Source organism: Dromiciops gliroides, chromosome 2, assembly GCF_019393635.1.
Source record: "Dromiciops gliroides isolate mDroGli1 chromosome 2, mDroGli1.pri, whole genome shotgun sequence".
Classification (NCBI taxonomy): Eukaryota; Metazoa; Chordata; class Mammalia; order Microbiotheria; family Microbiotheriidae; genus Dromiciops; species Dromiciops gliroides.
The window spans coordinates 538,587,005-538,614,831 of record NC_057862.1 but is presented as its reverse complement, the minus strand read 5'-3'; the positions used below and the strand labels follow the sequence as shown (position 1 = coordinate 538,614,831).

Genomic DNA, 27,827 nt, shown 5'->3' with positions numbered 1-27,827 from the left:
CAGTTATTGTGGCCTACTGATTCTCAAGTTAGAAAAGGGATATAAAATAACTTTCAGCCAACTTCAATTTTATTTAACATTTATTTTTCATATTGTAATATTCAGATGTCACATTTTCTACGTTGACATTTTCATGCTAACGTCCCCATCCCACCCCAAGAAAAATAAAGGATTTTACACAACTTTAGGATGGAATGCACTAGAAAGAAAATTACAATTGCACCCAAGTTACAAAGAACACAAAGAGACCAAACAACGGAAAAGCTGCATAGAAGAAAGCTGCAGGGATAACATCAGAAAGGAGCAAATCAGAATCCTGAAGAACCTCAGTGTTAATATTTGTGCCATGGGGTTACCCCTAGAGAGACCAAAAAGGTCAGAAAGCAGGACCAAATGGAGAATTTCAACAGAATACTCCAGAATAGAGTTCAAAATATCCATTTACACATGTTAGCATGTTGTTCTCTTTCCCCTCTGTTATGCTTTCAGTTTTTGGTAAAGTAAACATTTTCAAGATTTAAACACTGATAGCATGTCAGAATACTAACCTGCCTTAATTTATCAAGGTGGAATGGATAGTGTGTTTGCCTGCTCCTATGCACTTTCTAACAAGCTAGTTGATTTTTGCAGCTCAGACAAGAATAACTTGGACCTCACATGTCCTCTGCATTGGAGGCTCAATAAGGATCACCATCACAAAGTAGGAAACTCACTGTGTCACCAGATAAATACCGATTGTGCAAAAGTTGCAAGTTTTTAATGCTTAACTTAAAAGGAGTAGCAGCAAAACGCAAGAGTTCCTCCTCCCTCCAGAGTCAGAATCAAGGCCAATGGTTGCCTGTGCTCTGGGATTAAATATTATAGATCATCCTCCTCATTATCAGACATAGTAAAAGTTAGAGAGAAAAGGCCTCCCTTGCTAGTCTGTCCATTGAACACACAAGAGCAAGTACCATCTGTTCTGAGTAACGGCATGGGAACAGTGGTATGCAGGAGGACTAAAGGAGATTATGGGAGGATCAAATATATGCCTCTTGGCTCTTCCCAAAGGACCTGCACAGACTTAGGCTTGCCCTTTATTTGGAAGCCAAGACATCACAACTTCATTTAGCCACACTCCTTAAGAGGTTTAAAGAAATATGGTCCAGGAGACCCAAATAATTAAGGTGTAATTAGACTATTAACTACACCATTAAGTACAAACACACACATCAATAAAAGACAACTTCAATCCCTGCAGCCACTTTAACAAAGCATTGAAGATACAGGTTTTTTGAAGAGAGGATATTTTAAAGTCTATTATCAGTTTAAAACATCAGGAACACTGGCACAATATGTTACCTATTCTTTGTTTTAATTACAGGGTAACACGTAAACTCCAACACAGAGGGGAAGGGGGAGGGGAAAGAGAAGAATAAAACCAGTATTTCACAGAGATGAAGTCGAAGCTAGTGCTTTATTAAAGAGTCTCGAGGGTAAAATTCACTCAGGGTGCTTTGAGGAATTCTCTTCAACATTTCTCTGGGGAAGATTCGAAGGAGCTGCCAACCGATGTCCAAAGTTTCAAAGACAGTGCGATTTTCATAAGCACCTTAAAAAGGGCAGAATAAAGGGAGCAGCTGGTTAATTCTACTGTAGAAAAGCCTGCCCCAGTTCATTTAACAAGTAATCACAGAGTATGTATTCTATGCATTTTACTAAATGAAATGAAACAGTCCCCTTTCCCACAAGGAACCAAGTATCTGAGGACACACAATGACAAGATTATCTATCTACCTATCTATTGAGATATACAGATAGATGCATATATATATATATAAATCAATGCTAAGTAACAATGCAAGGCAGTACAGAGAAGGGTGACAGAAGTTTGAAGAAGGGGGAAAGGTAGAATAGGAAAGATTATCATGGCACAGAACAGCTAAGAACAACAAGCTTGGTTTTTTCACCAAGCCTTGGAAGAACAGCAGAAGAGAAAGAAACAGAATGGAAAAAGTCTGAAATGTCCAGGGGGCAGGCAGACCAACATGCCTAGAACAGAGGATTCATTCTAGAGAATAATGAAAGTGAGCACATAACAAAAAGGGACTACCAATTACTGAGGATCTTGAATGTCTAAGAAAGGAATTGGGATGTACTCCTGTAAAAGGCGGAGGGTGGGTGGGTAGAATATGATGAGAAGAGGGAGAAAAGAGAAGGGGGAGAGACAAAAGGAAACAGAGAGAGGGTAAGAGCCTGTATTAAAATACTTGGTATGGGAATGGAAACAAATGGACACATCCACAAAGCTATTTCTCGATGCAGAAGAAGCTAGTGTTGGAACAAGGATGGGATATGGAAGAATGATGGTAAATTCAGTTTTGAACATACACTGAGGTGATGCTGGGAAAGCAAAGTACTGAGGACTCAAACGCAGCTCTGAACATAGTGGCAATTACTGAAACTATGGGATAAAATCAAAAAGAACGAAGAGGGGAGATGGAAAAAAAAAATCAGTCCGTTCAGGACCTTGGAAACCAAGAAAAAAATTGATGGTAAAAATTAATTTAATGCTACAAAGATGAAGATTAAGGACAGGGGGCAGCTAGGTGGCGCAGTGGATAAAACACCGGCCCTGGATTCAGGAGTTCCTGAGTTCAAATTCCGCCTCAGACACTTGACACGTACTAGCTGTGTGACCCTGGGCAAGTCACTTAACCCCCACTACCCCGCAAAAAAAAAAAAAAAAAAAAAAAGAGTAAGGACAAAGAAAAGGTTATTAGTTTTATCAAGAGACTAGAGACCTGCAAGTTTATAGTTTAGTAGAGCAGTGGAGGTGGAATTCATGATATAAAAAAGGATATTTAAAAGAGAAGGCATGCCTTTGAAATAAGTCAGTCACTTAATAAGCTGGCAGTTAAAGGAGTCACATATGATATCAGCTAGAGAGGGAGAATGTAGCTAAAATCTCTTCAAAATGAGAGAGACCACTTACAGAACAAAAGGGATTAATGTAAGACAGATTCCTTAGGAACCAAGAATTCCTTAGTAAAAGAATATATCTGAGATTGGTGAAAAGGGGAGTCTACAGTCAAGCCAATGTACATTCTTTCAATTCAAACTAATCTTCACAATCATTTGTAAAGTTTACTACAAGTTTTTGAGTATAACATTAGTATCTTACCCTGAGCAATAAAGTTCCTTTCAAACTTCTGCAAAAATTCCAGATAAAGGAGATCATCTGAGGTGAGGGCTTCTTCTCCAACGACTGCTTTCATGGCTTGTACATCCTTACCAATAGCATAACATGCATACTATAGAGAGCATACCAAAAAAAAAAAAAAAAAAAGGATTCTATTAACATAATAGAATGAGGACTTTTACTTTCATAGTAGTTGGCCTGGATAAGTTACAGTAACTTAAAAAGTGACTTCCTCATATATATTCTAAGGTTATTGGTGAGACCAGGCTCGGGAATTTGTAGATTTCTGTGAGCAAGGAACCACTTTTGTTGTCTTTAGAGTTGCAGAAAGATGTTTAAATCATTTAAATCTCAGCAGGGTTTATTTCTAGAGATTTTACCAATATATAGAACCCATACTCCAAGCCTGGGTTCAAAAAAGATTTATCATGGAGCGAGCCACAAGGGCTCTCTCCCACACCCTACGAATGACGCATTTGTCAGTTATTTTACTGTCTTTATTGGATAAAGGAAATAGTTCCATATATAGGACATAAAACTATATTTTTGAGTGCTCCTAATGTTTATTATTTAACGTACCAAGAAATATTCTACTGTATGTTTTTTTTAACGTAAAGCATTACCATATTAGTCATTTTGTATAAGAAAACTTGAATTAAAAAAAAATGAAAGAAAGTGAAAACTAGTATGCGTCAGTCTGTGTTCAATCCATATCAATTCTTTCTTTGGAGGTGGATAGCATACTTCATCATTAGTCTTTGGGGATTAGCTTGGATCCTTGTAATGATGAGAATAGTTGAGTCATTCATAGTTCTTCATCAAACAATACTGCTATCTCTGTGCACAACGTTTTCCTGGCTCTGCTCACTTCACCATACGTCAGTTCAACTGTATGCTTTTTAAAGAAAGTAGTAAAACTACCAATAAAATTTACAATACTTTTGTTGTTTGGTTTAAAGTTTAGAAACTACTGCCATATTAGACATGGACTTTAAAGAATTATTTAAACCCTGAAAGGGGGTGGTAACCATCTTTTTTAGCAAAGGGTTATTGCTGTATTTATCCACAAACAAGCCTATAGTGAATTCCACTTATCTCAGGGAGCTTGAAAACTCTCATTTCAAAGTCTGTAATTAATGGAATTTGGGGGAGGCAAAAGAAAGAAAATAGAAGAATAATGAGGAAAGGTGAGTTAAGATCTTAAAAGGTGTACATTATTTAAAAACAAAAACTTTAAAGATATACATACCAGTTGGTTAGATACATCTGCATGATCTTTTCTGGTCATACCTTCACCAATAGCAGATTTCATTAACCGGGACAAGGAGGGCAACACATTAATAGGTGGGTAAATCTTGGTTGGGATTAGAGAAAAAGAAGAGAAAAAAAATACTTTAAGGAGATTGAAATATTTAAGACTAAACAATACTGATACAACATTTTGATGGTTAAAAATTCTAGAAATTATCTAATCCAACCTTCTCTCATTTTAAAGATAAGGAAGTCAAGGCCCAGAGAGGTCAATTAACTTTCCCAAGATCATGAAGCTAGCAAGCTGCAAAGCTGGAGAATTCAAACTTAGTTCTTCTAATACTGAACTCAGCATCCTATTACACATGCTGGCTCATTACCAATGTAGTTAAATATGGATGGACGTTTGTTTGCCATATGACATCTTCTATTTAACATTACTTTCTTATAAGAAAAAAGGAGTAGGGGCAGCTAGGTGGAGCAGTGGATAAAGCACCGGCCCTGGATTCAGGAGGACCTGAGTTCAAATCCAGCTTTAGACACTTGACATTTACTAGCTGTGTGACCTTGGGCAAATCACTTAAACCCTCAATGCTGCCTCCCCCGCAACCCCCCCAAAAGTAGCAAGGAATGTCTTAAAGTATAATAGTACTTTTGAGAATTGTAGAGAATCCCAATAACTTTTTTTTTTTTTGGCAGGGCAATGGGGGTTAAGTGACTTGCCCAGGGTCACACAGCTAGTAAGTGTCAAGTGTCTGAGGCCGGATTTGAACTCAGGAACTCCTGAATCCAGGGCCAGTGCTTTATCCACTGCGTCACCTAGCTGCCCCCCCCAATAACTTTTATAATTGGGCATAAGGAAATCAATTTCTCAGATGAAACAGATTTTGAGTTAGAGGTCAATAGACATTGTAACCACTAAGCATTTAACAAATCCATCTCTCTTCCAAAGTAATGAATAACAGTTCACATTCATGTAGTTTTAGAACAACTAGATATATAAGCAAAGGAATTATTTTAGATGAAGAGACAGAAGCTTACAAAGCAGAAGTGTCAAGTGTCTTCCCTAATCCCAGGATCAGAACTGGAATTACAACCCCCAAACCAGTGCTGTTTCTAGTCTACAACAAATACTCATATATACAAGTATAAATATTTATAATCATATTATAAAGTATGATTTACTCTAAGATACCTTGATGCATTTTTTCCCCAAAGGCAAAAAAAAAAAAAAGAAATCACTCAACAAAGTGAAGTGCCATTGTAGAAAACACCTTTCAGAATACTATGTGGTTTCCTATATACCTGTCTGTTATGCAGCTGCCTGTCTACATAGATTTGTCCTTCGGTAATATATCCAGTCAAGTCAGGGATGGGATGAGTGATATCTGCCAGAGAAAATAGTTAGGTTAGCACGGGATTACTTTACTGAATCGTTTTCATTAGAACAGCAGACTCCCAAAAAGTCAATCTGATTTAATTATGAGGATTGTTTGGTCTTGGTGGAGCTCCTAAAGTTTTATGAGCTTAAAAATACAATAAGACTTTGGGTCCACATACAATGACAATGTAAAATGAACTGGTTCTAACTGGAGACATCACATATACTAAATAGCTGCCCACCTAAATGCGTGATTCTCAGAGGAAGAACACAATAATTTAGTTTTTCAAAAGTTAAACGTTTTGATGTAGAAAGTTCTTGAAATTTATGAAAAGAATGCTTCCTAGCAAAAAAAGCACTATAATGTTGAGAAAGAAAAAGCAAAGTACCACATTTCTATTTACATTATGCTTCTGCTAATTAAAAATTAAGTGGACATAATATTCCGTTATATGAAACAGAAGGTGAGCAAATACAAAACACTTAATAGGCATCAAAAAATTTGTACCAGGTTATGACAGATATTTAAATCCACACGAGGTAAAGAAATAAATTATTATTGTGTAAAAAAGAACATAGTTGCCAAAGAACAAAGTTTCTTTCTTAAAAGCACCTTGTGACTTATTTATGAATGACCAAGGTCATAAAGACTTTAAAAGAATTCCTACAAATGTGCTTTTTAAAAACTTTCTTGGGTTTTGTTTTTTTTTTTGGGGGGGGAGGAATGTCTGTTTTCTTTCACAACATTACCAATATGGAAATGTGTTTTGCATGACTGCATACAATCTATGCTTACCTTCTCAATGAGGGGGATGGGGAGGGATTGAGGGAGAATACATTGGAACTAAAAAAATTTTTAAATGAATGTTAAAATTTTTTACATGTAATTAGACAAAAAAATTAATATCCCTCAAAGGCCAGCAGTTAGTGAATGTGAAGCAAGCAGCCAATGAGAACATATCCAAGGCTTTTTTTTTACAATCACAGAAAACACAGAAGTTGCTAATTACAAGCTTTTCCTAAAAGGCTCAGCCCTTAATGATAAGGCCTTTTCTAATATTTACTGTCAATATCATCTACTTGCCACTGAACACATATAATCTTATACTGCTTTTTCAAAAGCTCTTTATGTTTCCATACTGTCTCCCCAACTAAATTGTAAAACAATTCTAAGAAGCAGCATGGTAGACAGTGGAGACATGCATTTGAATCCTAATTCTGACAATGACTAGATATGTGACCATGAAGCAAGTTGCTCAGCCTTTGTTTCCTCTGTAAAATGGGGTTAGTGTCTGTAGTACTGCCTCAGTGTGATTGTACAGCTCAAAATAATAAACATAAAAATGCTTTGATAACTCTCAGCTGTAATATATGCACACGCATACATTCGTGATTAAGGGAGCAGTCATTTATGCTTCTTTCCCATCTAGAAAAATGTCCTCTTTATCAGAGGCATTTGATAAAGACTAGTTGTTTAGAAGAGCACAGAACTTTGGTGGCAGATGGAGCCTTAAGGGTTATTTAGCTCATCCTACACACCTTTTGGGCAGTATGGGAGGGACATGAGAAAATGACAGGTGACTAAGTCAGTAAGAGAGCCAGAATTAGTAAGATTTCCCAATGCCTATTTCAATGCTCTTTCAATTTAATTTATTTACATGTGTGTGATTAATATATATTTATGAAAAAGAAATTATATCAGTGAAGAACTTCCTTTCTTAATGCAGACTGGTATCTTCTCTGCAACTTTTAGTTGTAATGGAGTTGCCTAGGCATAGATGCACTAAGAAATGACTTGCTTAGGGTCACACATCCAGTACTGTGTCAGAACTGGAATTTGAACCTAGTTCTCCCTGACTCAGAAACCAGTTCTATCTACTCTGTGTTTGTGGTATGTGTGTGTGGTGTAGTGTTGCTGAAAATAAAAAAATCAGTGTCGAAAATATAGTACTATCCTATCACAAATGAGATACTCATAGTTGGCTATGACTTACAAATAAAACAAAATGTATTTTAAGTGAGAATACTTTTTAGTTACCCTGAGAACTAAAAGTACTGACAAGTATAATCCATCAGCTCCAACAGTATGATGGAGAGTTCTTCAAATACAAGGTCCTAAAGAGATTAGTTATAACCCAAAAGAACAAAAACTCACCATCATTGGGCATGGTGAGGATAGGGATCTGAGTAATTGAACCATTCCTGCCTTCCACACGACCAGCTCGCTCATATATTGTGGCTAAGTCTGTATACATGTAGCCTGGGAAGCCACGACGACCAGGTACTTCTTCTCGGGCTGCTGAAACCTACCAGCAATTCAGGACAATTTACACCTTTTAAAAAAATTCTTTCATTGAAAAGGTAAAATCTGCTTATCAAGAGTCTAATTAGAGTTCAAAAAAGGGAATGCTGTCTGTTCAACATTTTTTTTCTCTAAAAGATTAAATACCCTGCCAATATAAGCACAAGTTGTTTAAAATGGGAACCAAAAGCCTAATTTCAAACACTGAAAACTAATCAACATAAACATTTAGAGACTATGTCATTTAAAAATGACTTCATATTTCAGATGTTGATATATGGATATTTAGGGATATATCCCTGGAAGTCATCTAATATTAGAAACTAGGCATACACAAGGACCTTTTCACTTCTACCACTACAAACACAAAATAAAAGCATTAAAAACAAGTTTACACACTTACTTCTTGAAAACTACAACTAATCTTGTTTGTCAGAGGGAAATGTCATGATAAACTTGAATTAAAATATGTTCTTTAACTATATTATTTAAACTGTGACAGTAAAGCAAATAACCTAAGACTTCTGGATGGTTCTACATTGCTCCTCTTTAACTATCTAACAACAGCTGATATACACATAAATCATATTAGGAACTCCTCTCAGGAACAAGATATATAAAGTGAAATGCATTAAATATGTGTGTATATTGTTTAGTCTCTCTTCTCAAACAAGATTTGTTAATAGCAAAATTAACTGGGTTTTCTTATCCTTTTCTTTTATCCCACTCTGATGGAGGTTCTATATCAAGAAAAATGGCAAAAAAAAAAAAAAAGGTAGACAAAGAAACACGAGGCACACAATGCCGGTATAATTCACAAAGTTGATGATTAGTTCGTGAATCATTTGCAAAAGACTCCATTTGCTTATTCCTGTTGCTTAGCATGATCATACTTAATGAAAAAAAAAAACACAAAAAATTACCTCTCGAAGAGCTTCAGCATAAGAACTCATATCTGTTAGAATGACCAATACATGCTTTTCACACTGATAGGCCAGGAATTCTGCTGTTGTTAGAGCCAGACGAGGAGTGATAATACGCTCAATGCTGAAAATGAACATAAGTTCTTCAAACATAAAACTCTAGCTAAAAAGTTAAAAACTATATAGACTTGATGTGCCTCTAATTTTCAAAAGATAACATGATTTTAGAAATGTAGTAAGAGTTACTGAGGGCAAAATAAGCGGTGGCTTTTTAATTGATTAATTAACTCAGTGAATTTTGAACACTGTGAATTACTTTCTGCATATGGATCAAATCAATTATATACTAAATGTCACCATCATCTCTCAGCTTCTCAGACCTACAGATCTGAGACCAAGCAACTGAGGCTGGACTCCTCAGTCTTAGAAAACAGAGTGACATTCTGGCACTGAGCTTGGGTCTCTGAATACACAGAATAGAAATATTTCGAAACAGTTGCTTTACTTACGTTGGGTCATTGGCCAAGTTCAAAAAGAGACAGACATTATCCATTGAGCCATTTTCTTCAAAGTCCGATTTGAAGAATCGAGCAGTTTCCATGTTTACCTAAAATAACAATATCTTCATCAGGACTGGGAGATGAAAAAAATTTTAAATATGTTCAAGAAAAGTGCAACTTTGGATCAGGACTGATTCTTTCCAATTTCATTCAAACATCTGCAACATATTGTTCTTTTACAGTCAACAAGGAACAAGCCAGTCTATTTCAAGGGTTGAGTTTTAGGAAGAATGGCACTTACGTCACAGTCAAATTCTGGAACTCTAAAGGCCAGCCTTTATTTTGCCTAGGGCAACAGGCAGAGCAAGGCACAATTAACTTCAGCCAATTAAAAATTTTTGTTCATTGAAATTTTAAATCAATTAAAAAGTCAAGACAGAGCACCTGGTAAAATGGTCATAGGCTATACTCCAAAACATCAGCAAATTGCAAGTTTTACTAAAAGAATAATTTTGTAACTTCTTCCAGAGTCAATTAAATATTTAGTTCATCATTTTAGTAACTAAAGTCAACAATTTTAAATGTCCCTACAAAATACAGATTACACTTACACCCATAGCAGCAAATACAATCGCAAAATTTTCTTCACTATAGTCCATGACATCTTTGGATTTCTTCACCAAACCAGCCTGACGACAGATCTGAGCTGCAATCTAATGAATATTATGCAGAAATCAAGTTGAAAATTGTCAACATATTATACTGACAAAATGTAACTAATTTATCCCCTAAGATTCTATAGTAGGCAATTAGAATTTCTTTAAGAGGGCTTAAAAACTCCTAAGATACCATGGGTCTCCTCTTAAGACTAGGCCAAACTATCAATTATTGTATGTATAAAACAATATAATTAAAACTAAGGCAGAGTTTGGACGAACATCACAGAATGGCAATTACAAAAATAAAAGTCAGATTTTTTAAAAAAAAATCATGGTTTTCTTTTTATTAATTACAAGAAGCTTTCAGAATTTCTTTCCTAATACAGCTATGATGCCAGGAAGCTATGCTTGCACTTACCTCATTATGGGGTAAGCCAGCAGCAGAGAAGATGGGAATTTTCTGCCCCCTAGCAATGCTGTTCATGCCATCTATTGCTGAAATGCCCGTCTGAATCATTTCCTCAGGGTAGATTCGACACTGAGGGTTGATTGGCTGTCCTATTGAATATACATTTTAAAACACAAATGTTAACAAATGTTTTTACATGCAATTGGGTAAAAAAATATTAAATTAAAAGAAAAAAGGTAGATAATCAAGTGTCAAGAAATATTGTCAGAGAGAAATGACAAGATTTGGGAGCTGATTGGAGGTATAAAGGCAAGAGGGAATAAGGAGTTAAAAATGACATTGGAGTAGCAAACATAGGTGATCAAAAGGATGGTAAAGTCCTAAAGAGTAATAGCGAAGTATAGAATAGCTGTGGATTTGAAGGGGAAATATAATGTAGAGGTCACTGATGCAGACAGCAATTCATCTATGCCCGTTTGTTTATTATATGCAAGTAATTCTGTCCCACTTAAAACCAAAAAAGGGCTTGGGAAAGATGCTGGGAGAAACAATGATGATGAAAAAACACAAGACATTAACAAAAACTTATTTTAAAGAGGAAAGAGGGGCACTTATTCACCTGTCACTACCCTGGAGGGCATTTCAGGTGATTTTGAAGGGGGTGAAAAGTGGTATTTTCCCAATGTCACTTGTGTAGCCACTGTTTTAGATGCCCAGGCCGGAGATAAAGTTATAAAAGTTACTGTTCCAAAAGATCGATTTATTCCACTTCCTAAAAATACCTACCCATAATGTCAAGAAAGTCTTCAGCTAGGACAAATGGGCCTCTGTCAATAGGTTTCCCAGAACCATTGAAAACTCGACCTGTAAAAAAAAAATAGTAATAAAACAGCTGCATGGACAAGACATTGGGTTTCAAATAGCATGGCTGGGACAAGGAAACAAATACTTCTACTCAAAATAAACAATACTATTCACTACATACCAAGCATATCTTCAGACACTGGTGTTCGAAGAATATCTCCTGTAAACTCACAGGCTGTCTTCTTGGCATCTATACCTGAAGTTCCTTCAAAAACCTACCAAAATAAGACATATAACAGAGGCAATATAGTATGGAGTCAGAAAACCCAGATTTGAGTCCCACCAATATCTAGTATCAATTATCACATAAGGCAAAGAAATTTATTGCAAGCTAGTTTTGTCATTTGCAAAAATGGAAATAATACCATACACACTACCTACTTTACAAGGTTCCAGTTAATAAAAAAATTTTATAAAATTATGTGTCTAATTAAGTGCTGTTACAACTGCAACCTCATTTAGCAGTCCAATATTTTTCGACAGTTCTAACAATGTGAAAATTCTTCCATACCCCAAGCAGAAATCTGCCTACCTCTAAGTTCTACTATTTTAATTCCACTTTCCCAAAACAGACTCTCAAGGCTCTGTCAAAGAGAGCTATCATGTCTACCCAACCTTTTCCTCAGGTCAAGGTTCCCTATTTACCATAAAGTTCTCCATCCCATTATTTAAATCCATAACTCTAGTCTTCATCTTACTCCCTCTATGATAATCCAGTTCATTCACCACCACCACAACCCCCTCCCCTGAAAACATGTTATTTTACCATTCAATGATTATACTAGATTAGACTATAAATGACAGTTTCTTGGCAAAAGCAAGACCGCCAATTTCTGAACTTTAGTAGCCATTAATACCCCTCCTCATTCCAAGATGATTTTTAAATGGTCACAATCAAAAAAAGTAATGTTGAATGACTACAAAGATATAAAAAGGAAAAAGACAGCTGACCAATTTTAGTAAATACTGCTTACCTGAACTACTGCTTTGCTACCACTAACTTCTAAAACCTGACCACTTCTTTTTGTGCCATCAGGTAATGTCAAGAGGACGATCTCAGCATACTTGGGAAACTAAAATGAGAAAATAAATTTTTAAATTTTTAAAAAGAAAATAAAATCCAAGTTATAAAGCTCCTCAAGGTGTTCTCTATATATTGTCTTTCATACTACATCTTCTCAAGCAGCTTAAATCCTAAAGAAGCCTGTCACAAGCAAATTCACAGAAATATTCACATAAACAAGAGTCAAATGTCATCTGTACATCTGGCCAGTGGCAATTTCCTTTCTTCTTTAACAAGTATTATGGTTTCTCATGTGTCTGAGGCAGTAATCTTGGAAGCAACTTAAGACTAGAGTTCTTAAGCTATCTAAATATTATGACTGAATGTATTAGAAGGGAATAAAAGCTAAAATATAAAATGTAATCATACTAGTTTACAAACAATTTAATTACTATGCTCCCAAACATTCCAAAGGAGTTATTTTTATGCTATATGTTAGTTTCTTCTCCTTAAGAAGTGCAATATAAAGAAACTATATGTACTATATACTGATTCAAATGAAGGTTATCCCCTCAAATCTGCCTTATATAAAATAGAAGTCCTATCCTAAACGAAGTTACATACTTTTTCAACATATGCCTACATTTTTCCCCATTAGAAATTATGTCATTATGTGTGGCAAAGTGACGGGCAACGTTTATAGTCAAGCCAAATGAAAAAGGTCTAATAATCCACATTTATAGATGCATATAAAAGAAATCCATTTACCCTGGGTTCTTAATCTAGAGACTCAAGTTTAAAAAATGTCATTTTCCTTTTTAATGTTCTGTACTTGATTTTGTACATTTAAAAATAATATCCCGAGAAGAGGGTCACAGCCTTCATTACACTACTAAAGGGAGCCCCGTCACACAAAAGGTTAAATCTTTTACATTACACCCACATATCTATCTCTACTTGGAACAAAACAAAATGAGTAAGCCAGAAAAGATCCATTACACAAATTCACTTATAAAAACCGTTTCTTTGAAATCCTTATTTCTGGTTCCTAAGTTGAGAGAAAAGATATCTAGAGAGGTAAAGACTTAAAAGAAAATACTTGTGTATTATACATAACTTGTCTATTATACTATGTAGAGCTTCATTTAAAAAAAAATTGAGGATTACAAATAATATTTTTCTCAATGAAATGAGGAGCAGCTAGATGGTACTGTGGATAGAGGGCAGGGCCTACAGTAAGGAAGAGTGGAATTCAAATCCAGCCTCACACTTACTAGCTGGGTGACCCTAGGCAAGTCACTTAACACTGTTTGCCTCAGCTTCCTCATCTGGAAAATGAACTGGAGAAGAAAATGACAAACCATTCCAGTATCTTTGCCAAGAAAATCACAAATGGCAACATGAAGAACTGGACATAACAAAAACTACTTAACTACAAACACTCCATTTGTCTGCAAAGATAGGGATATAGACAGTATGTGAATGGATTAAAAAATTTAACTGTGAATGAATTTATATACCTGACTTGACAAAAAATACAATTCTTTGACTCTGAGTTCAACATTCTATTAAGCCATATTGCATCATTTACAAGCTATATAAACTGGACATCAATTTGAGAAACTCTCTGCATATCAGTTTTCTCATTTGTAAAATTAAGTTAGGCTAAATGAACCTGAGGTTTCTTCCAACGCTAAATATGATCCTTTAACATTATAACCTTCAGTAATAAAGTGGACAAGGCAATTCCCCCCTTTCCAGTACTCTTTCTAGAAAGATATGAATTACTATTTACAGACTTACTTCCCTGATAACATTTTATTCTTGCAATTTGAGACAGGATGTTTGACTCGGGTCTTTTGATTGCATTCTACATAGTGTTATTATCCATTTCTGATGATATTAATGGCAGTAAAAATACATACAGATTATATGCCTGAATGAAATTATCAACTTATGACTAACTTATTCTTCAATACACAATGCATAGTCACTTTAGGAAAAGACTGTTAAGTCAATGTTTAATTCAAAACTATTTATTTTTTATAGTATCTAAATCAGGATTTAAATATACTTTTAAACTTCTTTAAAAACTAAAAAAAGCACCAGAAAGAAAGCAAAATTTACCTTAACTTGATCTAAGATTACCAAAGGACCGTTGACACCCGATACTGTTTTGTATGCTGAAAGGAAAAATAGCAACAGTTAACTATAGCAGATGAAGACTTTGGGCAGAATCTAATAAGATAAAAATGAAGAGAGTTAAATGGAAGCCCTACCCCTAGGTTTAAAAAAAAATCAATCTGACAATTATGAGACAAAAATATGGCTATACAACTAGTTGATGTGAAAATAACCTTAAGGTTTTAATGTGAATCAGCAGAATAAAAGTACTGCTGGGATAATGCTGTATTCTAATCCAATCCCACAATTATTTATTTACTATGTCTTGGGCAGCTAGGTGGTACAATGAATGGAATGCAGGTCCTAAAATCCGGAAGACATCTTCCTGAGGTCAAATCTTGGCCTCAGATATTAGTTGTGTGACCCTAGGCAAGTCACTTAACCCTGTTTGCCTCAGTTTCCTTATCTGTAAAATGAACTGGAGAAAAAAATGGCAAACCATTCCGGTTTGTTTGGCAAGAAAACCTCAAATGGGGCCACAAAGAGTCGTATATGATGGAAAACACTGAGCAACAATAAAACTATGTCCTAGTTGGTGACACCCAATTCCACAATCATTTATTAAGTATCTACAATGTTCTAGATATGAAGACTAAATAGAACAATCCCTGCCCTCATGGAGTTTATAATCTATTGGGTGGGTGGGGTGAAAATATTTGCAAATATGCAAAAAGCTAAGTACAGACAAAATAATTTGAGAAGTAGAAGGCCCTCGGAAATTATCATGTACATATGCTTCACATATAAACAACTATGAAGGAACCTGAATGGTTTCCAGGAGAAAAGTAGGCCAGTTTGGCTGAAACATAGCATTCATGAGGGTGATTAATATGCAATAAGCCTGAAGAGGTAGGCAGGAATCGGACTATGACTCAAGCCCCTTCCTCCCACAAAAAGGTCTCCAAATATGGACTATGATTTTATTTTGTTGTTTAGTTCAATCATTCAGTCATGTACAACTCTTTGTGACCTCATGGACCATGCTATCCATGGAGTTTTCTTAGCAAAAATGCTGGATTAGTTTGCTATCTCCTCCAGTCAATTAAGGCAAACAGAAATTAAGTGATTTGATGAGTTAATTTAGGGAGGACCTAACCCTATGGGGAATGTGGTAGGCTAAGGCTGTATTTTACTCTATGGCTCTAGCTCACTGCCTCCATTCCAGAGGCATTTTCCATTTTCCAAGGAAAATGTCTTAAATAATGTTTGAGTATTCTTGCCTAGAATCTTCCCAAAAATGTGGGTGACAGGGATCCTTCCAGAAAAGGTATTCAATGTACAAAACGGGGATAATTATTGGCCATTGGTTTATCTCCTCCACCACAGAAAATGCTTAAGGAGACCCACTAGCAAGTGGGTAGTACATAAATGTCTTCATTTGGTTATAAATGAACTTTTAATACCAAAGCTAAAAAAGATGGGTTTTATCCTAGAGACAACTAAAGTTTTTTGACTAAAATCACAGGATCTATAACTATAAGGACCCTCAGAAGCTATCTGGTTAAACTCTTTCATTTTAGAAATAAGGAAACTGAGGTAAAAGATTCTGACATTTTCTAATTGTGCCCCATTAATATATCCTTAGTATAGGTCAAATTAGTAGCTTTCACTTTTTAATAGTACATTGGAAAGGCAAGTTCTTTTTTTAAGGTTATGCACGTGCAATTATGTAAAACATTGCCATGTTAGTCATTTTGTACTAGAAAACTCAAAAAAAGGGAAAAATATGAAAGAAAGTTAAAAATACCATGCTTCAGTCTGTGTTCAATCTATCAGTTCTTTCTTTGGAGGTAGATAGTATGCTTTATCTAGCTTTCATTTTAAGAGATTAAAAAAAATCCTTTAATTTTGGCAATTCAAATTACAGAAACCCACAGAGAATTAAGAGTATAAAGAAAGAATTGTGATTTGCCCAAGGCACTAAGTATCAGAGGCAGGATCTTAATTCAGGTTCTCAGATTCCAGAGGTGGTGATTTTCAACTGTACCATGGGGCCTCAGAGGAATTCTAAAACTTGTGATTTAAGAAGATTATGTTGTCAGTTACATGAACCATGGATTGAAGAATAGAAAGCCCACTGACAGTGGCCCCAGCAACTGAGAAGTGAAGAACGACTGAATGTGGATGGATCTCTTTAAACATTTCTTTCTTACTGGGGTTGTTTCTACCTTAATAAAGGCCTCATCTGAAGACAGGACCACTATACTTTTTCCCCCTAATCAGATCACATTTAGAGTCTGGTGTGAAGGTTGGGTGGTTACATTTAAGGAAGGAGTTAACTTGTGCAAGGTACAAAATAGTATATTTCAAGGGAAGGTGAAGGTTACTAAAAACATGTGCCAGAGTATATATCACTTAAGTTAAAGGTAACATGATAGTGTGGAAATCAAGTATCTGAACAGCTGTAATATAGATGTGTGACCAGACTACTTCATAGCCCCAGAAGGCAGAACCAGGAACAATGAATGGAAGTTGCAGAGACAGATTTTGGTTCATAAGAGAAAATTACAACTGGCCAAAAGTGAAAAAGCCTAACTCCTGAGGTAGCAAATTTTATCACCAAAGGTCTGCTGGTGAAGGCCACATGACTGTTTCCCCAGGAGGTATTTCCTGCTCAGGTAGTTGGACTAGGTGACCTCTGAGGCCCCTTCCAACTCAATTCACCGTATCTAGCTTGCCCCACACCCACCATGCTGTTATGCCATGAAACTAGTCAGTAATGTGTCCCCTCCCCCCTCCTGCTTTCCACTTCTTGATGGGAGAACAAAGATCAAATCCATCCTACTATTCCCAGAAGGGACTGACAATTGTCCTATAACTCCACTTATCCCTTTTAACTTCCCAGCCCACTCCCATACCCACTCCTACCCCCTACTCTAAATGTGTAGTTTTCTCCTTTTAGAATAAACTCCTAGAGGTAAGGTTATTTATTCATAAAATCATTTAGACTTCATATTTCCATAATTTAACACAGTGCCTTTGGTCATTGCAAGCACTTAACATGCCTTTTCACTAATTCATTCAGCCTATAACATGATTCTGACATTTTCTAGTCATATATTCTTAGTATAGCTCAAACTGGTAGCTTTCATTTTAAGAGAGGGAAAAAAATCCTCTCATTTGGCAACTCAAGCTATAGAAGCACAATGGGAATCAAAAATGTAAAGAAAAAATTCCATAAGGTTTCTACTATAAATCTATGACAAACACAAATTTCAACATTAAACTCCATGACCAGAAAAGTTAAAACGAACACATTTAAAAAGTTCTAGAAGGCATGAATAGTTTACAAGAAGCTGTTAACATCTTAGGAATTTCTCACTCTATCTATGAGGTCCAGGAACCAATTTTGCAAGGATTCTCTGGGCAAAAATAAAAGTGCCTGGCATTGCAAAGAATTATTTACCATTAGCTTTTGAACTGAGGACTTCAGAGGTAAAATGTGACTTACAGCCAGAAAATGGCATTTAATCTAGCCCCTACTTCCAGTTTTCTTACATATTACTCCCCCTCCATGCATTGTGATTTAGCTACAACTGGCCACCTTGCTGTTCCTCACATGCTCCACATCATTCCCTAATTCCATGTCTTTGTACTTGATATTGCCTAGAATCCTTTCCCTCCTCACTTACACCATTAAAAATCCCTTCTGTAGGAAGTCTTTCCCAGTCAGTCCAGTGTCTTCCCTTTTAAGACTACCTTAAACTACACACATACACACACACTTAACCTTTCTATGCTTTGAGAGAGCTTCAGAAAGCTTCAGAGGCAGGTCTTTATGAATAGAGGAAGTTTCCTTATTTGAGAGTTGAGTTTAGCAGTGAATCATAGTTGTAGCTCTTAAAACTAAATACAGATATATGTATAAGCTGCATTTCCACTGAAATGTAAGCTCCTTGAAGGGCAAAGTCTATTTTCCATTTGTAAAATGTATTCCAAGCACAGCTTTACTTAGCACAGTGTTGATTAGCTGATACACTGCAACATCTCCCTGGGTCACTCCTACCAATAAACAATTAATATACAGTATTTTAATACAGTATTTGCTTTGAAAAAAAAAAAGGTGTATGTGCATACATATATTATATACATGCACACATTCCTGTCAAAAAGGGGTGAAGGCCAGATCTCAAAAAACAAAACAAAAAACAAAAAAACCCCCAGCAAAACAACAGCAAATTGTGTTGACAATGTTTTGAGTTTTTACATATTCTATATCATTTGAGTCTCAAAACAACCAGTAAAATAGCTAAGGGCATTATCACTCTCACTTTGTGAGAAAATGAGAATGGAAATGCAAGTTACTTGTCCCTCTTTAACTTATCCAGTTATTAAGTGTGAACTAAGTCTTGAGTAACAAGATTAAAGAATGACATTCTTAAATGAATGCTTGTTGAGGTGAATGAGGTGCATAACTTTGCACCTTAGAACATAAAGAAAATTATGGAAAATTCAAATCAGCTTCACCTTCTCTTCAGAAGACCATTTTTTATTTTTACACAAATAGTATTAAAATTAGCACACACATTCCCTCATACTCAACAAGACTCCAAATGAGTCTCATTGGAAAAAAAATTTCATACAAAGTCAGATGACTTGAATTAAAATCTCAGCTCTGTACTACCAAGGGCAAAAACCACGTATAAGCCTCAGTTTCTTGAACTATAAATAATATTTGAAGTAATCATCTCATCAAGCTATTGTGCGAAAGGTGTTTGGTTTTTTTACTTCAGAAATTTCAGCTCTTGTTTTTCTTTTTGAATTTTTATTTCTATATTCTTCTTATTTTAAAAATCTCAACTTTTTGAGGTAACTAGAAAAAGCTGAGTGGAGTAGACTTTGCCTAGCTTTGGTATGCCATATAAAAGTTTCAAGGACCTTACCTCATTTCAGTAACAAATTAATTTGAGACAGTTATAATCAAAAGAGTTAGGCCTCAAAGGGACTGTAGAGATCAAATAGTCCAAAATAAGTTCCCCCTCCCTATTTGACAGAATTTAAACTGAGGTTCAGCTAGGATGAAAGTTGTAGTCAAATTTAGACTAACAATTTGAGCTATCTAAGAATGAGCTAGAAGCAACATGACAGTTAAATTTTTAGTGAGAGCATTTATACCCTAGAGCATTAATAACTTCATGAATGGGAAAGACTACAAATCAAGGCTTATTGTTTTGTTGATTGTCACTCTGGACTTAAGAAATTGATGGAGAAAATGTTCATTATGCAAATTAATATTAATGAGTATGGGGTGTATTTTTTTCTTCAAAAAGCCCATTTATCTGCACACCCTTGGAGTTAATCTAAAGTGAAAAGGACCACTTAAAGAGGTAGTAGTTTCTTTCTCAGTGATCTTTAAAAATAGGCCCAATGTCATACAAAGTACAAGTTAGAAGAATTGAGTTTCAAAATTAGGCTTTCTGAATAGTATATTTTTAATGCAGCTGACACCAATCATCAGATCTTTCAGGATCTTAAGAGCTGTTATTTGTGACTACTTTTCTTAGAAGAAATGACCTACCTCTTAGATAGACACTTTATTAAAAAAAAAAAACCCAACACTTCAGAATCTCATGTTCAAAACAACATCTCATCTGATCTATGTCAATAGAGGAAATAGCTGAGAAAAAAAGACCACAAGGTTTTGCCAGTCACAAGAAAAACAGTATGACCAAGGGAGGGGGAAAAAAAAATTGACTCATGGTTTCCTGGAAATGAAGAACATAAGTAGAATTCCAGAAGAAAAGAAAGGATTACTAGTTGATCAAAAGGAATCTCAGGGCAAATAGAATGTGCTTCCAGTGGCTTCTGATCTGGGCTCATTATTTTATAGTTATGCTTTGTTCTTTTTTACAACATTAAGTTTGCAATGATTATGCACAATCAGCTACTTTCCCCAACAAGTTAACTACTCATGTCTAATGAATTATAAAAGAATATAATTCTAAGCTCTTACTTCCATTTCACATTGGACAGTATTTGGCTGAAATTTTTTTTTTGGTGGTCTGAACTTGTTGCTTACTTGGCAAGGCTTAGTCTACAGATATACTCAAGTAAATTTTGGTGCTACAAGTCCACAATAAAGAGTAAAATTTTATTTTTAATGGTTTGAGTAAGAAACTGTTGAGAGATAACCAGAGATTTTATTTGTAGTATATTCGTGCTATTTCAATGTTTCATGCTTTTAAAATTGTATTTTCTTATGAACTTAATTGTATTTGCCCTCAAGGAGTATATGTTCTAAGAGGGAGGAAAGGATATGATATGCACACAGATAAATACATTCAAATAATTTCAAAAGGGGAAGAGTGCTGAGCACTAGAGGAATCAGGGAAATGTTGGAGGTGGGGTCCAAGTTGTACTTTGAAGGAATTCTAGGAGGCAGAAAAGGCAGCTCATTCCAGGCATGAGGCACTTAATCAGACGAAATGGCCTAGAACATAGAAGAAAAAGTGAGAGAATGAGAAGTCTGTAAAGGTGAGAGGCAGCAAGATATAGTGGGTAGAGAGTTGACCTTGAAGTTAGAAGAAACTGGGTTAAGAGTCCCACCTCTAAAAATACGAGTTATGTGACCCTGGGCAATTCACTTAACCTCTCAATGATTCAGGAAACTCTTAAGATTGCAGAACAAGAACTGATGTGCAATACTAAAAGTTCTATACTGAAAACTCCATCAACTGATGAAATCACAGATCCAGTCAAAAGAAAAAAATTAATGAACTTAATCATCAACAAAAATATTCCAATATCAGTAGTTTCCACTGTATTTAATTCAGTTGCAGAACTATTCATTGAAATACCAATTTTGTCATTATATCAAAAGGATTTGTTTTCCAAATACAGCAACAAGTTCCAGTACTTGGATGGGCAACAGAATAATCTGAGAACTTGACAAATCTGTGTTGGTTCAGTGGGTGCTAAAATGCCTCACAGAGCCTAGAAACTGTTTTGAGTTGGGGGGGGGAAGGAGAGGAATCCAATATTTTTGACAAAATACAAACTTGCCAGAAATTGAAGGATGTGTACATTTTTCCTATTTGTGACTGGTTTTTACCACATAACTTGAAAAGAATAAGTATACAACACCAAATTGGATGAACCAGTGTATTACTGCTGCACTCAGACTTAGGTTCTTAATACCTGTTAAATGAATGAATGGCCTGTACTCAAAGCAGAATAGTTGCTTAGGCCTTATAGCCAAGGCTCTTCAAAGACTCCTCTTAAACTCTAGGTTAGAAATCAATGCCCTATACCAATATGCTGCCAGAAAAAAAAAGTTTTTCTTTGCTTATAAATGGAAAAAAAAAGTTATCTGGCTTCCAATTTCAGGGGTTGACTTCAAGAACCGAAAAGTCTGTTTACTATTCACATTCTCTTTCTTCAACATTGAATTTTTGAGTATGTTCTCATGTAAAAAAAAAAAAGTTTTTCTTCACTGGCTTAATTTTAAGATGTAGAACAATATTAAAGCTAAAAAGATTAAAAACACTCTGTACTTAAGAAACAGTAATGAATTAAAAAGAATTCAAACACTATCAACTAAACTGAAAAGTCTGAAATGTTCACATACAAGCCCATTCCCAACATCATGCTAAATTTCTTGCATTTGATTTTGAAACATAGGTCCATACTGTTTCACACAGAATAATGTTAACTATTGAGGTAGTCGTACTAACTGCCTATGGGGAAGTCATTTAATATCTCTGGGTCTTGGTTTCCCTATCTGTAAAATGCTCCCCACCCTGCATTAAGCCTTGTTCTAGATCTAAATAATACTATCCCACAGGCAGAAACAAGGAGTTGTAAGACAAAGAGTAGAGAAAGAGATCTAACACTACATTTTAACCTATAATAATATTTAACCAGCACTTCTTTGCTACATGATAACTTCTGAAGGAAAATATTTCAGTTGATTATAAAGTTGTCAAAGTTACTATCATCAAAAAAGGAGGGGGGAAGGCAAACACTATTTACAAATACTTCCATTCATTCCTCCATCACCCCCTTGCCCCGTCCCCGCAAAAGCCCCACCTTTCCTCTTTTTGGAAATATTCAGCAAGAATGTATTGGGGAGGATCTTTTCCCCCTAAAAATTTTCTGTAGTCCAACTGAGTGGAAAGAATATTGGATCTGGACCCTGGCTCAGTTTTATGTGACATGGGGCAATTCACCTCCAATTTACCTAACATACAAGTCAGTCAGTCAACAAGTAATTATTGCTTGCATATTGTCTCCCCCATTAAAATGTAAGCTTCTTTGGGGGCAGCTAGGTGGTGCAGTGGATAGAGCACTGGGCCTGTAGTCAGGAGGACCTGAGTTCAAATCCAGCCTCAGACACTTGACACTAGCTGTGTGACCTTCGGCAAGTTACTTAACCCTCATTGCCCAACCAAAAGAAAAATTTTTTTTAAATGTAAGCTTCTTGAGGGCAGGCAGGCATATTTTTAAAATTTTTCTTTGTATCCTCAGTGCTTATCTCAATGCATAGCACACAGTAATCCCATAATAAATATGTATTAATTTGCCTTCACTTCTATGAGCCTCAGTTTCCTCATTTGCAAAATGACTGGGTTGGAACAGACACTCTCTAAAGTTCCTTTTAGCTTGGGATCCTATGAAACTCAAGATAAGAAATTCTATAACTGAATATTTAAGTGTTCAGTACTCTAATTCAAAAAGGTATACCATTACATATTTAAATCACTAAACAAGGAACAATGTACAGGCTTCTTGAAAAACTTAAGTTTGGTCAGATGACATTCTCCCACTTCCCCACCCTAGGCAGGGCAAGAGTTTTTCCCAACAATACCCCAGCTACTTTATGATTGTGAAATTTTCAAGGGGGAAATTCTGTGATAGTTGCATAATATAAGACACACCCTTTTAACCTCAGACTTGTTATTCAAAAAAAATCTAAAGCAATTATGTGTCTCATAACCTTTCCACAATAAAGAGTAATCAAAAACCAAAGTATTGGAAATCTGGAAGGACTGGGAGGCAGGAAGCAGAAATGGGGATAAGGGTTCTAAAAGACTGCAAGTAAAGCTCTGATTATTTCAAGATTTCCCAACGTTGACTCTGGGTTATGATCACTAAAAAACTGATCTATTTCAACATTTTTAAAATTCAAACTTTATGTATCTTTCAGAACCACTCAAAGGTCTTAAAATAATCAAGTTCTTATTTTCCTGTAGCATAAGAAGCCTATTAGGCAGCCCAGTAGGCACAGTGGAGAAAGCACAGGGCCTGGAATCAGGAAGACCTGTGTTGAAACACAGCTTCACAAAGCTATGTAACCCTGGGCAAGTCACTGAACCAGTTTGCCTCAGTTTTCTTATCTGTAAAATGGGCAAAATAATTACTAAATACAAGTTGCTAAAAGGATCAAATGAGATAATTGTAAAGGCCTTAGCACAGTTCCAGCCACATAGTAATTGCTATGTAAATGTTAGCTATTATTTTTATTGTTGTTGTTATCTCCCCAAAGCATAAAAATCACTGGGTTATGAAGCACTGGAAATGGAAAGACCTGAGTTCAAATTTGACCTCAGATATTTCTTATCAGTGTGACCCAGGGCAAGTCACTTAACCCTCCCTACCTTAGTTTTAATTTATAAAATGGGGATAATAATAGCACCTATCTCCCACTATAGTAGTGAGGATAAAATAACATCTGTAAAGTGCTTCCTGAACTGGAAAGTGTTAAACAGATGCGGGCTATTATTATTCAAATGGGTGAATACATATCCTTAGCTATTGTTTGCCAACTCTATTTAATTTCTGACTGATCATTTCTTCTTCACTGACTACCTTCCAAGAGAAAGGTCTCAAAAGTTACAGATGTCTTGGTCACCGTCATCAGGAATCCCCTTTCCTTTAGCCACCCAGAATCACCAATAATGAAATCAGAACAATCAATTCAGTTCTATAGCACCTTAAGATTTACAAATCACTTTCCTCACAGATATTATTTTTCCCATTTTGCATGAGGAAAGTGAAGGTCCCAGGGAAAGGACCTGAAGATACATGCAAAGTAAATATTTTGTTACAAATATCATCTATGGTGATATCACCAGTCAACCTTAAAACGGAAAAAATTTGAAATTTAGTAGATTTTCAAGAGTAGATGCTGGTGACTAGGACAGAACATGGCAAGTGTTGTTTTGTTTTGTTTTTTTTTTCCATGTTATTCCAGCATCTCTGGGTTTTTTTGGCAGGGCAATGAGGGTTAAGTGACTTGCCCAGGGTCACACAGTTAGTAAGTGTCAAGTGTCTGAGGCCAGATTTGAACTCAGGTCCTCCTGATTCCAGGGCTGGTGCTTTATCCACTGTACCACCTAGCTGGCCCCTCCAGCATCATTTGTAAACTACATAAGATACCATCCAAGCTTTCCTGAAGGACAGGGGAAACTAAGTTTATACTAAAATCTCTCAAGCACAAAACACATTTGACTTCCATTAGTTAGACCCACTAATGTACAAGTTAAGAGGCTAACTATTAAAATACAATTCAGCAAAATGCAACCTCTGTATTCCTCAATTTCCACATCCACAAAGTGAGAAAGCTGGGAAAGAAAGAAGGTCCTTTGCAGCTCTAATTTCTGTGACCTAGAGACTAGGAGGTTTAAATGTGGTTTTATGACCTATGACCATGAGGTTTAAACAATGTTCCTAATATAGTGTTTATGCAACATTTCAAAGGATAAAAGTGCCTTAGTTGACTGGGTTTACAGTATATAATTTTTAGTTAAAAGTTTCAACCTCCCTCAAGCCATACAGAAGGCTATTTAAAACAAAGTATACAACGACTAACTACTGCAAATCCCCCTTTAGAACCTGTCTAATGCCACATTTTCCCCTTGCAAACACTCCAGGAAATAAATTGAGACAAAAGGGAAGAAAAGTATATGAACATCATCCATGAAAAATGAGTTTATTTAAAGAATTACATAGCTGGAATAGACCTTGGAAAACATCTAGTCCAAATCCCTCATTGTACAAAGAAGGATAATGAGGGCCAGAAAGTATAAGCAACTTGCCCAAGGTCAAATAGTGCCAACTTTCCTGACTCAAAAGGAAAAGTTCTTTCCATCACTGGACACAATTCTCCAGCTGAATGTTAAGTTCCTTGAAGGAACGGACTATTTTTTTTTTCATTTTCGTCTCTATTTTTGGTGCCTTGCACAATAAGGAACTGATCAATAAATGTTTGTTGAATTGAGTAGATTTGTAAGCCTCAGATATGGATTACCTGTGTGACTCTGGGCAATTTACTTAATGTTTGACTCAATTTCCTCATCTGTAAAATGAGAAAGAAATGGCAAACCACTCCAGTATCTTCGCCAAGAAAATATCAAATGGGGACACAGAGTCCCACAGGAATGAAGCGACTGAACAACAACAAAGATTCTTAAACATTCATTTCCCAAATTTATGAAAAATGCAACAACTAATGCAACACTGGTCAAGAATTCCTCACTTTGGATAATACTGGACTTCAAAAGCTACTTTCTATTTAGTGAGTCCTCCAATGAAAGGGGCACACCTAGCATGAGGAAGCCAGTTTTGCTCTCATTCCCTGTTACTCTGCAGTGTAGTCACATGACACAGTAACTGATCAGGATCGGATTAGTCACACAGCGAGAAAAGCCCTGGCAAAAATCCTTCATCATATGTTCAGTCTATGCAAAGAACCACCCAGGGGCAAGAACTACTTTGGCAATGGCAGTAAATTGTGAAAATGCAATCTCACCAATTTAGAAACACCCCAATGAAAAACAAATCATTGACAAAACAACCCTAAATGTGTCCTGTCTGTTCATCTTCAGTCCAAGGAGAACATGGTAGTTATTATTCTGAAACTGGACTCTTTCAGCCACCGAGAGCTATGTCCTCTACTACTAATCTGGTTCACCTACTATGCTTCATTAAGGCCTTCTTGTAATGACAGCAGCACAAAAAGGTTAAGGGGAAACAAGCCTGTATGAATAGGGAGTGGGGGGTGGGGAAAGAACCAGCACAACCAGGCTTTCCCCGGACTACAGATAATTCCAATCAGATCAGATACCCTACTACTAGTAGAAAAAAATGCACTGGAATGCAAGTCAGATCTAGTTTCTAGTCCGGTCATTGTCTTGCAGGCTGACTTCGGGTGAATTCCTTGAGCTCCGAGGAAGACTGAGCTAAAAGACCTAGAAGGCTCCTTCCAGTTGTAGATTATGATCCTAAGCATCCTCCCGAGAGCAAGTTTCCCTCCCCCACTGAAGGCCCCAGGCGCTCTGGTCCCACCTCTGGGGAGAAGCTGACCACTGCGTCAGGAATGGCAGCTCGAGCTCAGCACACACCGGGGAGCCCCGGGGGAGGGGAGGCGGGAGCCGGGGCAGATTCGTGGCCCCCCCGAATAGCGAAGCCCGAGCCTCAAAAGCTAAGGGGCAGGCTGACAGTAGGGTGACAGGCCCGGCAGGGGAGGCAGCCACCCCGACTTCGCGGCTGGCCCCAACAACAAGAAATGAGGAGTCTGGCTGGGGGGGGGGGGGATGGGGGAGGGGGAGGAAAGCCCCGAAGCCTGCTGGACCAGCAGCACTAATATGCGGAGGGAGGGTGAACGCGGCTCCTACTGCGACACAGTTGGGGTTCGCTCTGGGGGCAGGCAGGAAGTAGAGAGCTAGGGAGTCCTTTTGCAAAGCCTAGGCAGGTGAGGGGGTGGGACGGGAAGATGGCCGGCACTCCCGGCCTTCCGGTACTCACTGAGGCGAGGTTGAGAGAGGTAGTCTCGGCTGACGGCCAGCGCCTGCTCCCGGGACCCTGCCATGGACCTGGACATATCGGCCCCGGACCCGTTCACGATCCCCCGAACCGCTCGCACCGCCATCTTGTCTCCTCCGTCCCGTCGTGCCCCACGAGTCCCACAGCGCAGGCGCAGATATAGCCGGGAGGTCCGCACTCCCGGTTTCGTCTACGCGCGCGCTCCCGACTTCCTCCCTTCCTGGCTCGCTTCCTGCCTCTTGACTTCTATCTAGCTCCATCCCCCACGCCCTTTCTCTGGCTCCGCCCCCTAATGACTACACCTCAGGGGCGGGGTCTAAAGGAGCTGGCCAGAGTGCTAAGATGGACTAGTTGGGCTGGAAGGGGAAGGCTAGGGGAAGAAAAAAGCGGAAGACACCAAATAATGAA

General features: G+C 36.9%; 1 protein-coding gene across 1 annotated transcript; it reads right to left on the bottom strand.

The window, feature by feature from the left end:
• Positions 1-62: 62 nt before the first annotated feature.
• Positions 63-27,626, bottom strand: ATP6V1B2 (ATPase H+ transporting V1 subunit B2). Its single transcript, XM_043983610.1, has 14 exons — positions 27,402-27,626; positions 14,601-14,656; positions 12,445-12,543; positions 11,592-11,685; positions 11,393-11,470; positions 10,616-10,755; positions 10,150-10,251; positions 9,548-9,645; positions 9,039-9,162; positions 7,969-8,119; positions 5,738-5,820; positions 4,431-4,535; positions 3,164-3,293; positions 63-1,591 (listed from the first exon to the last, which is right to left on the bottom strand). Exons 1-14 carry the CDS (start codon positions 27,523-27,525, stop codon positions 1,449-1,451), a joined length of 1,527 nt encoding a protein of 508 aa, XP_043839545.1. The 5' UTR covers positions 27,526-27,626; the 3' UTR covers positions 63-1,448.
• Positions 27,627-27,827: the final 201 nt, after the last annotated feature.